General features: G+C 40.4%; 1 protein-coding gene across 7 annotated transcripts in view; it reads right to left on the reverse strand.

Moving 5' to 3' along the window:
• ANK3 (ankyrin 3) overlaps nucleotides 1-17,463 on the reverse strand; it is a 209,230-nt gene that overhangs the window by 134,364 nt on the left and 57,403 nt on the right. For 5 of the 7 annotated variants that reach the window (XM_032695158.1, XM_032695157.1, XM_032695156.1 and 2 more), the window contains exons 2-8: nucleotides 11,993-12,094; nucleotides 11,430-11,528; nucleotides 10,941-11,039; nucleotides 6,861-6,959; nucleotides 3,415-3,600; nucleotides 2,839-2,862; nucleotides 1,527-1,625 (exon numbers count right to left, since the gene is read on the reverse strand). In XM_032695158.1, coding sequence (XP_032551049.1) covers nucleotides 1,527-1,625; nucleotides 2,839-2,862; nucleotides 3,415-3,600; nucleotides 6,861-6,959; nucleotides 10,941-11,039; nucleotides 11,430-11,528; nucleotides 11,993-12,094 — 708 coding nt within the window. The remainder of the gene's footprint in view (nucleotides 1-1,526; nucleotides 1,626-2,838; nucleotides 2,863-3,414; nucleotides 3,601-6,860; nucleotides 6,960-10,940; nucleotides 11,040-11,429; nucleotides 11,529-11,992; nucleotides 12,095-17,463) is intronic. The other 2 variants (XM_032695161.1, XM_032695160.1) reach the window with 1 other exon arrangement.

A 17,463-nucleotide genomic window follows, 5' to 3' on the forward strand; every position in this document is an offset into this window, starting at 1 on the left:
TCCTATGAATCATAGTCTCTAAAAAAGAACTGTTCAGGGTTTGTTGGTTTAGTTTGTTTTTTTTTTTTAATATAAAAAGTTGTAAAAGTAAAATAGTAGTTTCTATGCTAAATAATCACAATATTATTTTATTGTTTTCATGGGTTTGCAACGCTTGTCATAAACACTTTGCTGCATGTAAATATGTTCCTTAACTATAGAAGCATTCAAGTTTTTAGCTATACAAACCATCTAAAGTAAAAAAATACTGCAATTCACTTTTTGCTCTGTGCAAATGCTCTAAGCAATAGTATAAGAGCTGCTGGACTATCCATATGACATAATTCCCTTCATTAATATAATCTTGAATATACATTGGGGTTCCTTTGCTTTTTCTAATTTAATTGAAAAGTTGCTCCAGAATCTCATTACTTATATGTAATATTAATTATGAAATAACTATTAAATAATATTAATTATGATTATTTAATATTAAATCTCTAAATTTCTAGAAAACATTAATTCATGGTCAGTTTATACCTATTTACTCTTGCATCAGCATTTGCCTTCACTTTGAATGCCTCTTGTTCCCTTGATTTTATCTTCCTATAGTCTCAGGGATCACTACCACATTTCCTCCCTGGCTTTATTTTGGTAAGGTTTAGTGAGCTAGATTTTGCACAGCCTCAGTTTGTCTTTTTTGCTGGTTGGTTTGTTGTTATTATTAATTTATTTATTTGGTCAGTTTTGGTTTTGGGGCACCAGGCTTGCAGAGCAGTCCAGCTGCCTCTGGGAGGATGGACCCACTCCACAGGCAAGAAGGCAGAACTGAAGCCACCATCAGCTGCTCCCCAACCAGCCCAGAGTGAACCAAGGGGACACTGGGAAAGCCCACAGTATTTCACTCCTGGCTCCTGACAATTTTTGATCCATCAGAGGAACTACCCTGTCACTCCCTGGGCTGTGTCTTGGCTTTGGTGCCCCCTTTACAGGGTCAGGAGGGTTAATTCCCTCACTCTACCATGGTTTCTGCCGTACAGCTCCCATTATTGACTCCCCTCCACTTCTAAATCTCATTCCATTTTCTACCTCTCCAGTGTCTCAGATGTCCTTTATTATGTATCACCTGACTGTCATATGCAGTGAAGGTACAGATGCTTTATTCACCTGCACTTTATGGTCACTGGAAACAACTGCACAGTGAGGAGAATTCAACAGGGACACAACACTCCTGCCATACCTTAAAGCTCTGGATGGAAGCTTTTGTATCACTGAATCCCAGCCTATTTTTGTTCCAGCAACACTGGAACTACGACAATAGCAGCTCCTTTTGATTAAAACAGATGTTTTCAAAGGTGAGGACTAGAGCTCAGATTCGGTTCAGCAGCCCAGGGAAAGCCCCTTTACACTATATGGTAGCATAACAAGTGCAGTCAGGTCAGGCCCCTTGGCTGGTGGGAGCAACACACCTTTCCACACCTCTGTGGAAAAGCTGCTGCAAAGTGATGTTTTAGGTAAACTAGGCATAATTAATATCTCACACTCACCCTTGCAGTGAAGTCCACAGCAGCACCCCGATTTAACAGCAATGTGGCTACATTGATGTTTCCATAGTGAGCAGCTATGTGGAGGGGAGTGAACCCGCTCTGGAAAAAAGAAAAAACACAACCAATAGATACTTTTTTAAAATATTTCTGTATTGCTCCAAAATCTGTAGCACATCACTGACAAAAGCTAGTAATAGGAGTCTGCTACAAGTCACCACACCAATTCTGTACTAGTTTTCACTCACTGATGTTTATTTATAGTATCTCAGAGAGATATAAATAAAATCATATTGCTATGCAGGAGAGAAAAAAATTAACATAATTATTCTAGAAGATAAGAAGCTGAGTAAAACTTTCAGTTATTTCAGAAAAACAACAGCAAAACATGTGAGTATTAAAGCAATGATCTGACTTTTATAATAAATTAACTGCTAAGTAGAAATATGTAGTTATTGGTATTATGTCAGTCTTGCAAGTTAAATCTCTTTGAGATTCTTTGCAGAAGTTCAAATGCAAGTCATTTAATGGTATTTGCTAACTGATTTTTATAAATTCCAAGTAGATGCAAATGAAAATAACATCAAAGACTATTTTAAATTATTAATATGGTTTTTTTTTTCCAAGGGTTAGTACCATAAAGATCAGTCTCCCACTGTGGGCAATCACACTGGGTTACGTTCAGACACCACAAGTTACCACCCTAATTAGAAGATACTTTACTGATAAAATTACTTCAGCAACTGATTTTCATATTTAAGTAGTTTTACTTCCTTATAAAATAATGCTAAAACATGCAGCAATTCCATCAATCCTGCAAAGTATGAAACCTTATGGGAACTAGATGCATTTCTAAATTGTTAGCAAGCCATGCTAGCTGCAACCGCCTTGCTTTGGGAGTTTTGCAGATATAAAACCACCCTCAGATCATTCTATTTGCTGACACCATCAAGGTAAGTGTCATGCAGAAGCCTAGAATCAGACCTGGATGCACAGTGTGGCAGGGTTGTCTGCAGCTCTTAACACATCTGATAAACACATGCTCCATGAGAATCCCTGAAAACTCCATCTTGCATAATATGGCTCTTTTACGATGGCAGTTGGTTCCCAAGAATGCTTAGCTCTTACTTTTAAACCCTAGTTTCAGCTGCAGAAAGCCCTGGTATCTAAACTACAGTCTCCTCTAGCACATGCTACTTCATTTCATCTAAAGCAGGTGTCTATCCTATAAAAGGCGATGCAGAAAGGAGGGAGAAATGATGCAGCAGCACTAAGTCATGAAGGAGTGATGATGCATATATATATTTATATATACCTCTGTTGTTCTATTCACCATCATCTAGGTTAACACATTTGGAAGCAAAGAGGGGGAAAAAATGAACGATTAGTTCACCACTGGTGACATGGATGCAGAAAGCTTCATGATTGCTACGTGGCATGGAAGCTCAAATGGCAGCACAACTGGCACACAAAGGAAGCTCGACGGAATGGAAGCTCAATGAGCAAGTATCTTGAATGCTAATTGTTACATGTTTACCAAAGTTCTTAAAGTAGCAACTGCACAAACAACTAATCAAATGGCTGAATTGTACAATACCTATAGCCCACCACTGCGGGACTGGCTTTCATTTCCAAGAGAATAATTCGAATAAAACTTTGTTTATTATTTTCCATTTGCAAAGTTTCTACAAGAGAAATTAACCCTGATTTAAACAGAAAGAGAACAGGGAAGAAAGAGGCAAAGGAAGCAAATCAGATGTTATTCTTATGAAAAGAAAGTCATGTGTAACTCTGCAGCAAAAATGCTTCACACCGAGGGAGATCTTCACCAGATGTAATACGTGTGGTCAGGACCTTGTAGCCTCAAACCTTTTTCCTTTTTCCAACTGACCTTTGACTCCACATCAGCGTTGTGGTCATTCTGCAGGAGCAGGGCCGCTGCCTTGGTGTCGTCCTTGCGGGCAGCGATGTGAAGGGCGGGCAGACGGACTTTTCCCTTCGTATCGTTTTCGAGCAGCAGCGAAACCACCTGGTCGTGACCTTGCTGCAAAGCCACTGCCAGAGGTGTGAAACCATCCTGCAACATACAACAGGGACTATAAACGCAGGTTCCAAGCTTCCCAGGGGGTGGGAAGGGGAAGGGAAGAGATCTCAGCATTAATTAACAGTACTGGCTCAAATTCAAACGGCAAGTGTAACGTGGTGCAAATTAAAATTAGCCCACAATGAGTAAAGTGTTGGTGAAGTAGGTTCCAAATGCTCAAAACACCTTTCTGGCACTTCAGACTTAACATAAAATTACAAGACGCGAGCAAACAAACATGATTGAGACTTGAAGGAAAGAAAAAAAGCAAAATCACTCACAAATTAACAATTAATTATACAGATGCTTATTTATGTAAGTGTTTAATTATACAAAAGGTATAAAAAGATGAAATATTAAAATTAAAATTGTTAATGATGTCTCCATAGTGAATTATCATCCATTCCCCCTACATCTATAGATTATTATCTATTTTATTATTTTTAAGAAAAAAACACCCAAACCAAAACAAAGAAAAAAATCCCACAATACTTGATCTTTATCCTCTGATATATTTTAAAATATGATAATTGAATATGAATACCCCATTCTCCCAATATACCAGTTGTTTTACTACAATTTCCATTTATGAAAATTTAAATACACATGATGGACAACGCTCTTACAAACAGAAATTATTTCCTTCAGGTTAGCTAATAGCCAGATCAGTGGAGAATAAGAAACCTGGAAAACAGAAGGTTTTTGTTTAACAGATTTCAGAGCAGATTCCTCAAACACATGAAAAGTACACTCAGGGATGCTTTTATAATTTTATTTTTATGGATTCTTAGGAAATTAACGAATGAAAGAGTTATCATTTATATTTTGCTCCTTCCCAAACATTTAACTGTCATTTCAATCCAGGGACACTTTCAGCTTTGCACAATATCCTTAAATCACTCAAAAAATCACAAAGGCAAGTTACTTGGGATGTTTATTTATTACATTTGTCTCTCAATGACTATATCCAAAGTTTGTACTACCAAACTTCACTGCAGTTTAGTAAACAAACACCTTCTTTTGCTTTGCAACTACTGCTGTCATAGTGAAACTGTGTAAGGATGAAACAGAAATGCAGCAGTGACGTAGAAGGATGTAGATCCTCACCCTGTATCAAAGGTGCAGAGTTGAAGTGGTAACTTTTTAACTTTTAGAATGCAAAGTAATGTTTTCAACAAGGAATTTCTTTCTCTATCTTACCAAACAAATAACACCTCAATTTAGGAGGAGAAAAAGGAGAGGCTCTGAAAAAGAGCATATTTTCAAAATCTGATGGGAGGAGCGAGAGGGGGGCAGGAATCACTGAATCCAGGGAATCACTGAAATTCTTTGAGTCCTAACAAGCTTTCCCTTAATTTTTTTCCCCTCATTTAAGCCACCTTTCAAGCTGCCTCCAGCTCCCCATCCTCCAGCAGCCGGGCAGGGCTCTGGGCTGCAGTCAAATAACCACACAGCCTCAGACAGTGAGCAGAGGGGTGTGAAAAACGCTGTGCAGCTCTGAAGGCCAAGAAACCTCCGTGAGCATCCCCACAAGAGGGCTCTGGCAATGTAGCTACGCTGTACCTGCAGAAATGGGGGCTCTTGCCTGGAGAAACCCTGGGGACCTTGGCTTCCTGCTCTACTTACAGAGCTGATGGGGTGGCAAATTCAGCCACTTCACACAGAAGAGGAGTGTAGGTATCTACAACGTCTTTGCTTATCAGGCTTTCTCTTCTGCTCAAAATGGTGCTAACAATAATATATATTAAAAAGCAATCCTAGGAAAACATTTTCTCCTTTCCCTAAGGAAAAGTGAGCGGGCAAATGGGTTGGAGCCCTTCATTTCAAGGCCAGAAGAGCTACCATCCCCTATACCCGCGGTTTCCTAACTCTGATGAGAGTTGCCCATCATTTCAGTGTGCGCAGAAATTCCTGTACCAAGGCCAAACAAACTGCCACCAGGAATATTAGCACTGACAAGAACGCATCTCCACCACGTGCTCCCTGAAGGTGCCAACTTACAAAAGCAATTCCAAGCGCCGTGATCTAAGCACTATAATCAATGGCTGCAGTTTAAAACATAAGTCAAAGCCCACCCCAGAAAAAAAACCAAACAACAAAATCAAAATCCAAAAATTCATTTTACAAAAATAGAACAAACTATTTTCTTTGTTTAGATTAAAACACCTTCATTAAAGAGTTTTATTTTTTATAGAATATTTAGCTAAGTGGTAATCCTTTAATTAAAAAAGTTCTTGTACTTAAGATAAAGAGAAATCAGATTTATATGGAGACTTGGAACAAGAGAAAATAAAAAAGTACCCATAAGCAACTATCTCAAACAAGAAAGGCAATCAAGGCAACACTGTTTTGTAGTCTGGTACCTTCAAAGGAATTCTTCATGGGTAAAATTAGATTGCACTTTATCGTCAAGCTGAGTTGGAGAAAAGCTCAACCTAAACTGACATACAATGCTCAAGGGAAAAACAACACCAAAGAAAAAGATCCAAGTACCTATTCAATTTTTTTTTTTTTAAATCTATTTTCAGAAAATTGTACAGTGTATACAGAGTATATTGAGACTTAGGAATGCTGAGGGTTCTGTGTCTTCCTTCTCTCCAAGTTTTTATTGGTATATATTTGGTATATATATTTATATATATATATATTTTCATTTCTCGACTTTCATATCTTTGAGGATTTCTAGAAAGTAGCTCTGATGTACACTTCTAGCTAAAACTCATTTTTAGCGATTTTGGAAACTTAATTTTGATCCATTAGTGATGGATTTTTTACAGTCTTGACTTCAAAAGAGTAAGATTCCATACCTACATCATTATACAGTGACACCATGAGGTATAGGGTGGCAATAAGCTAATTCTGCATTTCAAGTAACCTTGGGTTTTTCCTGGTATCCCAGGCTGGCTCCAAAGCACAGGTAGACAGTTGTTCTTGCCTTATGGTTGCCATCCTTCTCATTACTCACTATTTTTAATGAAAGCACAGAGAACTTTTATATTATACACACAGCTTCCCTGTTTCGGCACTTAACCTGAAAGATTACCAGTTATGACTAAGAACACATCTATATTTAGAACTGTTTCTAGTTAATTTTTTTTTTTTCATTTTAGAAATGGGAAGTGAGAGCTTAAATTGCTGAGCTTTTTATTCGTCTTTAATTTTGTATTTAAAAGACTAGTTTGATATAAGCTGGCAGAAGTTGCAGCTGAAGCACATTTTACTTTGTTCATAAAGCGTGAAATTCAAACTTTTACCTCTGTGGCAAGGCTTTGACTGGCACCATTGTCAAGAAGAAACTTAACAACCTCCAGGTGGTTTTCTTGGGCTGCCATGTATAGTGGAGTGAAGCCATTCTGAAATAGGAAAACAAGAGTGTAAACACTGCAAACATTTCATACATACCATAGGTCTGCCCAAGTCAGGTAGATCAGGAGAAAAACAAATAAACTGTTTGTTCACACACCAGTTAATCAATCTCCCTTGACTTAACTGAAGATGGGAGAGGGGTAATATTATTTAAAGGGAAACACTGGAATCTTTCAGCCAGATACAATTCCTACAGCTAGGTGAGAATAATTCCTTTTATATCTATTGTGAAGTTATACGAAAAATCAATCTGGACAGATGATTTGGTAGTAATTTCCTGATAAATACAGCCACAGCATAGGAAATGCAAAACAGGACAGTGAAATACAATTCAAGTCTGTAGCAAAAGCAAGAGCAATGGCTCTTCGGAGTAATTGCCAATTTTTCCTCTTCTTTCCATTAGCTTTGACTTCTCTTTCACTTGTCCAGCTACATATGCCTTCCACCTCCTCGAAGAGCTGCCTTCTGAGCACAGTCTGCTTGTGGTCACTGAGCTACTTCATATTTCAGGCACCAGGAGATCTGAGGATCATTGGTTCTCAGTAGTCTGAGAGAGGTTTATCAGTGTTTCCGACCACATTAGAGCATCTCTCAAATTATGCTTAAGTGAGTGATTTCAATCAATGCAATACAAGTATTAGAGGCTGCAGAGCTTAACTCATTCTTCAGTAAGTGCCTTCCTCTTACAGTCAATGCTTTTGTCTTTGCCTTAACTGTAAACAGGTCACAGCCTTTCAGAAATTGAATTTTTGGGGACTAACAGTAAGGCAATGTATCTTTTCCCTATTTTTATAAGAACTTCTGAAATCTCTGCTACAGTTATGCAGGACACTGACTTGGATTCTGCAGAAAACTAACAGAGCCAGAGATGAGCTGAGAAGAGTTTGGCCGTATATTTGCATCAAAGAAGAAACATCCACATTGCTGGGCTCTGGAGAGGTGAAGGGAAACCACAGCTTAAGACCTATAGGAGTGAAAGTGGACTGAGTTACAGCTGCAGTGAAAACAGCTGAGAGACATCTGACTGCCAGAGCAGCGGGGCAGAGCTGAGGGCACAGGAGAGCACAGGTGACCCGAGGCCAAGCACGAGGGAGGCTCCTCTGGCAGCAGAGACAAACACGAGGTCAGAACAAAGGACAGGAGGAGAGGAGATGGTGTGAACTGGATGTTTGATCCAAGGGGAACTTTCACCATGAGCCAGACACCGAGCAGCTGTGAGGCCACATGTTTACAAGGCTCGCACAGGCTGCAGGGTCTGCTGCTGCTGCCCCAGTATTTTGATCATTTGGTGTCTGTTCAGGAAAGCACAGCTACAAGCATAAAGTCCTATCAGAGCCAAAGCCTACGGTTAGCAATGTGTTAATGCACTCTCTAGAACCGAGGCCTAACGCCTTAGTTTCCACACACACAAAATTCTACTTAATTAGAAGCAAATAAGCCAGAAAGCACTTGCTTTCTGGTACCCAATATGTCACACTACAGGTTATCATAGTGAACAGCAGTCTGGCATTTGTCCCTGTCATTTCATGGCATACTCAATATCTATTTACTAACTCAGTTGGAAAGAAAGATTAATTTTTTCAGTTTTAAATATTTGCAGTTAGAAAGGCAGCAGGAAACACTACCTAATTATTAAGTTTCAGAAAATAATTAATAGGCAAAAATTCTCAGAACCAAGTATTACTATCATTTAGGGACAGAGAAGAACCTTTTCTCCTGTGTTAAATTTTGCATTTTCTTCTCTCTTCATAAAGAGGCAGGAATTGCCAGAGCAGCACAAGCCTAAGGAAATAATTTTGTCTTCAATAATAATACATAGCCCTTAGAAGAGGTACAACATTCAAACAGTAAAAATTTACAGTTTGGAGGTGTTTCTTTTACAGACAGGAAGATTTGGTTAAAGAAAACCCTAACATCCCTAACTGTCAGCATGGAAGAGCTGTTACCTTCAAGGAAAGAGGAGACAAAGCCAAACTCACAGAAAACAGGTCTTTTAACAAAACAAAAAAAATCTTTGGGTAGTCTCTGTGGGTATGCCAGATTCAGCAGAACTTTATTCTAAGCTTTAATAGGGCTCAAGGGATGCTCAACACCACAAACAAAGCTGGTCCAGGGGCTATTTGGTAACAGGGGGCACCAGGGACCTCCTCAAAAGGCTAATCCCAGCTGGGATATCTCACTGCCAGGTATTGCTGTGGAATGGACAATATATGTGTTGTACGTGTGTCCCAAGTAAAAACACCAAAGGCAACCATAATGGGGTGAGGGGAGAAATAAATCTTTACTTCTTGTATGTTAGTAGAATAAGGGTAACATGTGGCAAAACCTTAGGGTGTATGGACAATGCAGTTATATAAGATGTTTACAATCTCAGATTATTTTTAGTTTCAGGGCTGAATACACAAGTTCTCAAACACAAGCTTTTAGAAAAGATCCTGTCAACCCCATCTTAATTTCTTTAACAGGCAAACCTTAACAGCCATGGAAGATTTTACTTAAAAATACTGTTTGTTGTTGTTGTGCTCTTTAAGTGTAAATTGTATGGTGCCTGGAACCAAATATTGCTGTACTAGCTAGTATAAAGGAGTAAAAAAAGGAGAACTGAGCCACCTATTTTCTTTGTCCAGGTGAAGAAAACATGAAATATAGACCACAAACAACTAGGATTCTTGAAATAGATTCTATTAAGCATTTTGTTCATATTACTTGAGAGACCAATTAATTAAAATCCCACCATGCTTCTTTAAAATGTAAATTTTTTAATTTCCCTTTTGAACAAACATTTCCTATCATGCCCACATCTTTATAATACAGAAAAATGGCAATACTGGGCCAGCTGAGAAGACTGTCTGAACCCTTCTCTGACACTGCCTGCCTGCTAGCCAGTCCCTGAGCAGGGAGAACAGGAATGGGGCAGCATGCAGGGACACCTCTGGCACAGCCACCTGACTTTCAGCAATCTGCAGTTTATGCATTTTTCGAGCCAGAGTTTTTCTGTTTCATTTCACTGCTTTGTTCTTAACACCAGCACTGTTTTATTTCAAATTCTCTACAATTGACCTAAACATTCATTCAAAGGACTTGACCAAAGTTATAAGCTCTGCATATGATTGCAGTAGCTCCTTGTACAAGGAAAGGGGATGAGCTCAATTAAGCCTGAGACAGTCAATTATGTGAAAGAGGATCCCTTTATCTGAACACATTCTCTCCCACTCTCCTGTTCCATCTGTATCTCCTCTGACTAACAAGTTAGCAGCTCGTAGGACACTCCTAGGGCAGATCTCAGGTTGAAGGGTACATACTTTACTGTGCTGCCTGTTACACAACCACTTATAGTACCCTGCAAACACCCCTGGATGTGCCTCCACTTCCTTCCTCTCCAGGGGTGTGCAGTTTTTGGACAACTTGAAACAGAGACGTTATTTCTATGTTTTCTCTGTTGATAAACGAGGTGGGCAACTGAGAGTTAATCCTAGGATTGCTGACATCCCATGTGGGAAAAGACCTGAACACAGCCTAGGATTTCACTGCACCATCACGCCTATGGTGGAGGATATGCCCATGATGCCTCCTGGTACTCTCAGACCACCCGGCAAGGGGTAGAGCAGACAAGGGAGAGCTGGAAGCATTTGAAGGTTTAATTGTCTGTTGAGTTACAAGATAGGAATGAACTCAGCACTACCCTCACTAAAGGGGCTGCTTCAGTAATAAAATGCCAGCTCTGTGTTCAGACTTTGTCCTTGCACCTGTTGTTGTTACCTGTGTGCATGGAACAGCCAAAAAAAAGACTGTTTTTCTTTTATGATACATTCATCTCAGTGACTCTATCAAACCCGATTTTCAAGAGCCAACATTAACACAGCGAGATCCACCAAATACACTTACAAATATTATAGTTTTTAAGGGGAGAGCAATTTTAGCGTCAGCAAAGTATTTGGTAGTACCAAACAGGGATGTTATTACTTTACCTGAGACTGTGCATTGACGTTGGCTCGATTCGTAACCAAAACTTTGACGACTTCTGCTTGTCCAGCGAGGGATGCTATGTGCAATGCTGTGTTTCCTTTCTGAAATTAGAGACAGTGATATTTGAAAGGAGTAAAAAACCTGAGCTTGAATACATAACACAATCAAGAATAGATTAAACTTTAAACACTTTAAATACTGTATTCCCTGCAATAAAATACTCCTTCTGAATGCCTCTAATGGGTGACTTATTTTAGAAGACGGGGACAGAAACCAAAAGAGGAATCTACAGTTTGTCTAGTAAATATCCTCCCTAGTAATGTGTGACATTTCCTATCATCTGAAAAGTTTCTATTAAACAATTATTGAGACCACCCCACCAGTGGAAACCAGGCAATTACTGCTGCAGCAATGCCTGTGATCATTTGGCCAACACCCTGTGCCCTTGCCAGCAGTGTGAACAAGGGAACAACTAGACAGGCCTGACTGACCTTTGTTGCTGCATCCACACTGGCACCTCGCTGTATCAGTTCAGAGACAACTTCTACATGTCCTTCTTTGGAAGCGAGATGGAGAGCATTCAACCCATTCTGATTAAAAAAGAAAAGGAGAAGGGAAAAAAGAAAAGCAATGAGAAAGACTGGCAAAGGTTTTCCCATCGACCAAACATACCAGGAGACAAATTATTATTAACCCACTGAGAGGACTGCTTCTAAAAACTACTCTTAGGTAAACTTTACAAGAAATAGATTATGAGGAAAGAGTAAGAATTAAGTCAAGATATATTAGCTCTGGGGTCTCAAGTTCTGTGTGCTGTCCCACGATCTGACGTAATATAAATGGAATGAAAGATAACAATAAACAGCACAACATTCTCCAAGTGCACGTGAAATGGTCTCTGGATAAGTGGGACAGTGTTAATTGGACAAAATATGTAAACGTGGCTCATCAAAAGCATTTAAGTTATCTCTGACATGAAGTGCAACTATAAAGAGAAATTAAAGGAACTGAGAAAGGTATTTATCCAGCAAATTTGATCAAAATATTCTTCAACCTGATTTGAAATGTTGATGTCCACTCCATTTTTTAAGTAGTCGAGAGCCTTTTCCAAGTTGCCAGCTCGAGCAGCTCTCAGGTAACTTGCATTTGTGTCAGACTGCAAGAGAAAAAGGAAAAGTCCCATTAGAAATTACGGCACAGTATAAATACACATTCCCTTGGATAAGGAGTTACTAATGATTCAACATATTGCACATTTAACTAGACAATAAAGGATCTCAAACCAGTTTATCAAATGTGGGTCAAGCCCTGCTCTCCTTGCTCAGGCACACTCCCTGTGGTGTGGGTGGGCTGCCTGCCCGACTGGGCAGCACAAAGCTCGACTTCACATATGGATATGAATTATGTAGCACTGTCTAACACGCAAGGCCAGTCGCCAGGGACACATCTGGTACCCAGCATGGAAGACAAACATGGTAAAGCTCAGGAATGGACTTCATGGAAATCACTCCGCTCTTTCCTAAAGTGTCACACCACCTTTAATATCCCAGCTGAACAGAGTAGACCAGTAATATGAAATCTGAGAGATTTTAAAAAAAATTCAAACCAGCCAACCACTGAAGGACTGGATTAAAAAACCCCATGGTTCTACAAATGATCACATTTTAAAGTCTCGTGTCTTATTACATTTTGGTTCATTTTCTCCATCCTCCTTCATTTCATAGCACATTTTTTTTACAAAGTCTGTCCACATCCAGTGAGGAAGCCAGAAATCCCTAGGTATAGTGCCATCATCTAAACTGCACTTTCATTTTTTTTTTTCAGGTCTTGCATTAAAGACAGCTATGCAAAATTGCTTTATGATGACTTTAGCTTGAATGTAAGGATGGCGGAAATGTTGGTTAAGTCATGAAAGAATCACTGAAAGCAAATCCCATCCCTAGAGGGTTTTAACAACAAGTTATGCAAATATCCATGGAGGATGGTTTAGATAATGCTGATCCTGCCTTGGAGCAAGTGGAACAAGCTGGGTTAGCTTTCGAGAGGGACAAATCGTATATCTGTGATTTTATCTGTGCCACAGCTTTCCCTGGCATCTTGGGCAGACAACACATTTTTTGGTGCCTTCTTCTCGATTGCTATAGCAGGAATTGTCTTCCCCCCTCCCAGTATCATTTCATCACAAGCTTACATCATTGCAGCTTTAAGTGCTTTATGATACTTTCAGGTTATAAGAGAGTGCAACAATTACCTTCAGAGAAAAAATAAATGCTGTGAGACCTAAGAGAAATACAAAGCACCCTGGCACCAAAACTCAGTTACTGTTGCGCCGATAATTTTATATTTTTTTAATCCAAATTTCTGGATTTGCTATATTTTCTCCTCTCCTGTCAATACAGCCACTGCAAACCAGATGTTCTGTTCAAGTATTGCTTCAAGCCCATCAGAGGCCACCTTCATGTGCAGGATAAAGCAGTCTTGGGCACGACAGCAAAATGGTAAGTGAGTAGAAAGTCTGCTTTTTTCCTTGTACCCATACAAGCTACAAGAGTATATTTTACCAGTACTTTCAGCACAACAAGCTCTCTCTTCCAAGGAGAGAACCATTACTCATGAACTCCTAGTTTTCTCCCAAGTTTTGCACACATGGCATTCTGCTTTGCAATGGCAGATCACTCACTAGCTTACAGCCTTCCCTGCTTTTATCATTCTTTTCCAAGCACACCACTCTGATCGTTACAAACCAACTTCCTGGCAGTGTGCTTCCAACAAAACCAAACAGTGATGTTTAATTAGGCTTTACCAAAAACGAGATGCTGCTACAAACTACACGGTCATAGCTGCAAAGACTACAGGGAGGAAAAGCTGCCTGGAGAGGTGTGGTTAAACACTTCCATTTGGAAGACCATCTGAAGTATGCAATGCAGATTATTACGGGAGACAGGTCATATTCTCAGTGCTTAGCAACAGCAGCCACCGGGGTAAAAAACAGGTCAGCATTTTATCAGCATTACGGAAGGTATGAGGGAGGACTCAACAGAGCGGGAGCCTTTTTGTCAGAGGGCAATGGCATGTCTGTTTGGCACAGTCAGCAGGTGGATGAGAATGAACATCAGCTGTTTACAGCTGCTTCTGGGTGGGGAAGGGATGCACCAGAGCAGCTTGCTATGGAAAATCATATCCTGCCAGTCACATTAACACATGCCAGACAAGGAACACCACTCATACTCAGAATCATTCAAACCTTTCTGTTCGCTCAAATAAAATGGAAGTGGAGAGGTAGGAGGACTGACACACAGCTGATATTCACATTGATACCTAACTGCAGTTTCACTGTAGAGGGAGAGCAATGCCTGTGTCTTTTACAGACTTGGGCATGACTTTTGGACTTAAGGATTCTTGGAAGACTTACGGGCTCTTGGAAGAACTTACTCACTAACAGAAGGAAGGACCAAAGGTCAGGTTCCACTTCTAGCCCGAGGACATATAAAAATGTTTCAAACCAAGCTATCTCAGGTGCTGCTAAGTGATGCACAAATCCATTCCTGAAATCCTTCAAGAAAACAGCATGCCCTTCTTTTCTAGTCACCCCTCAGAACTCAACTCCTTCTGCTAAAACTGCCCAGACTCATCACTAACACCGGCAGCCAGGCTGCCATCCAAGCAGCGGGGCTGGTGCGGTGCTGGGTCCAGCATCCCTTAGCCTGGACTCCCAGTGCTCAGACAACCACAGTCTCCCAGCACAAGGGGCACTCTACAGGAAAAGCAGCACTGACACGTGCAGGCATGACACCAACAAATGGGAAGCACTCAGGGAAGCTGTCAGCACGCCTGGGATAACCCAAACTCTCCCACAGTTCAGCTGGTCTCAGTTGGCACATCCAGTTTCCACCTTGCTGGGTTCTAGTTACTTGAACGTGATGTGAGCCGTGTGACACTGCATGAGCTGCCTTAGCAACCAGGGTGTAACACATCCCTGTGCTCTGAGAAGTGGGGAAACCTCTTCTTCTGAGCTTGGCTGAAGCTCCCAAGCCCTCAGACTGGGTTAACTCACCCATTCTGGGCCACCATGCACAGGAACTTTAAGATCTGCACAGAGGGATAACAGACTTAGGGTGTAAAATTATGTAAAAAAGTTCTACAGGGTTTCTGGGACTCTCTCCATCCACTGCAATCTCAGCCACAAGCAGAAACAAGCAGTGACATCAGAGAGAAAAGAGAACCAACATCACTGGAAACCAAAAGCAATTTCAGCCTCTCTAAAAGTAGCATTGGCAGCTTCCACTTCCCCTATTAACTAAGGCATTACTTCAGACCTACTCAGGTAGCAAATAGACTTTCAAGCTTTTTCTACCTTGCAAAATGCCTTGAAGACCCTTGTTTTTAACACATTCCACTTCCAAAACCCAGGAGAACCAATGAATGCTATCCAACTTCTATAAAAGCTCAGCATAGGGGTCAGTAAAAATTGATCAAAAGCCTTAACCCAAAACTTCCACATTTTTGAACCTAGAATTTCTCACCTTACCTTTATTGTAAGCCTAGGTTTTTTTTTTAAAAAAACCTCAATAGAGTAAAAAAAATGTTATTTTCAATTCAAACTGTTTTGCTTAAAAAAGAGCTTCTTGGAGTCCCTGCCAGAGCTTGTAATTGCCTCTGTACTACATAGACAGAAGCCTAGGCTCAAATCACTGAAGAATTTTAAAGATCAAACAAGCACAACAATAACGTTAATAATTATTTATCTGGATTGCCACCGTTCCTGGAAGCCCTTGTCAAAGACTGATAAAGGGCCTGTTATACAAAATGCATTGAAATCACAATGGGTGGGGAATATTTTAGGTTTCCAGCCATCACTGAGGATGCCCATGTACTCCCCTCTGTGGGTAACTATTCCCCATATACCCACTGCCACCTTCCACACTAGTTGGTGTCCGAAAATAAGAACCCCACACAGACAGGACAGACAGTATGTCTACAGGACATTACCTTAAAATGAAACTTTTCTCCAGTATTAATTACTTAAACCTCAATAGTCCTGAGAGGCATTCTGTATGCTTGCAGCCTATGCAGATCCCTTTCTTTTGTTTTTGTAATCAATCCCAACATGAAATGAAGATGAAAACTGGCTTTTGATTCTCCACTGGCTTGATAAATATCAAGAGAACAACAGGCATGGGACATACATCAAAGCACCCTAAATCTTAGATGCTCTTGCAGTCAGTCACAAAGATTGCAGCCCTTCCTGTGCATTTGCACTGGATCCCTGTTGTCAGGCTGTGTCCCCAAAGCCATTCCCTGCTCCCTCTTGGACTCCCTGGGATTTCAAACTCCATACTCAGATTAAAATTAAAAATCAAGATTCTTACAAATGTTTTAATACTTGAAGAGACACACTTCAGACCCTGTGCACAGATATTTAGTTCTGGAATGTTTTTTCAGAGAATATTTAATAAACAGGGGATTTATGGGAGAGTACCAGTACTGATGCATGCATAATATCAAGCTTTTTCTTCACAGATGGTATGATTTCTCCCCTCTCTCCTCATACTTTCTTGGAAGAAAAAGGGGCTATTTCTAGTTTAAAGAAATGTGCAAATGCAGATGACTGGCTAATGAATGCAGTTTTTATGCAATGTGTATTTCTTTTAGATTTGTGTGTTTCCCTTTAATGTAGGATGCTATAAAAAAATCTCTTCTCTAATGTACAGCAGGCTGGTGAGCTTGCAGACTGCAGGCTGCCTGCAGCCCACAACAGGTTTTCCAGTCTGGAGCTCATTTTCAACAGCCTTTATCCCAGAGACATGTCAGGAAAGGGCTGGGGCTGAATAAGCTGTGCTGGCAGCAGCACACTGTTTCCCAACCCTTCTCTACCTTATGGTTCTCTGCCACAAGGAGGACAGTAGAGCCCGGGATGCACAGGGGTAACACCCGGGAACTGTTGCCCCATTTTGAGGAAAAGCTACATGAGGTTAAAAATGTTTCTATTACAGGAAGGATCAACTCTTAAGTCACTTGGATATTGTCTTAAGCCTCCAGGAAACGCTGATGCTGACTCACCCTAGCAAACACATATTCGCTCCTTTTCTCAAAGTGCTCCCAGTGAAGTAAGAGACTACTTAGCAAGAGTAAAGACAAAAACTAATAGGAAATTTGCACCGACTCAGTCCAGAGTTTGACCTGATTTTTCCACGGGACTAGAGAGGGTCCCCTAAGCAAACAGAGAATATGTATTATTTAGTGAACCCTCAAAAGTGCAAAGCCATTATTTTTAATGTGCACAGGCCCCCCTCCCCATACTGGTGGTATTTTTATTATGTTCATCTCTTTCCTTTGTGTTCTGCTTACAGTGGCCTCTTTTTCAGATTAAAAATCCAGTCTTTTTTCACATTGGGAGCAGGGTTTTGTTTTCCACTCCATCTTTAACAGTAGCTGTTGTGAAGGGAAACCCCCAGCAGGTTCCCATTGTGCCAGAGCAGGATGCATTCTGGCTTGACTCCCAACAAAAAGATGCTAACCATGCCT

Source organism: Chiroxiphia lanceolata, chromosome 8, assembly GCF_009829145.1.
Source record: "Chiroxiphia lanceolata isolate bChiLan1 chromosome 8, bChiLan1.pri, whole genome shotgun sequence".
In the NCBI taxonomy this organism is placed as follows: Eukaryota; Metazoa; Chordata; class Aves; order Passeriformes; family Pipridae; genus Chiroxiphia; species Chiroxiphia lanceolata.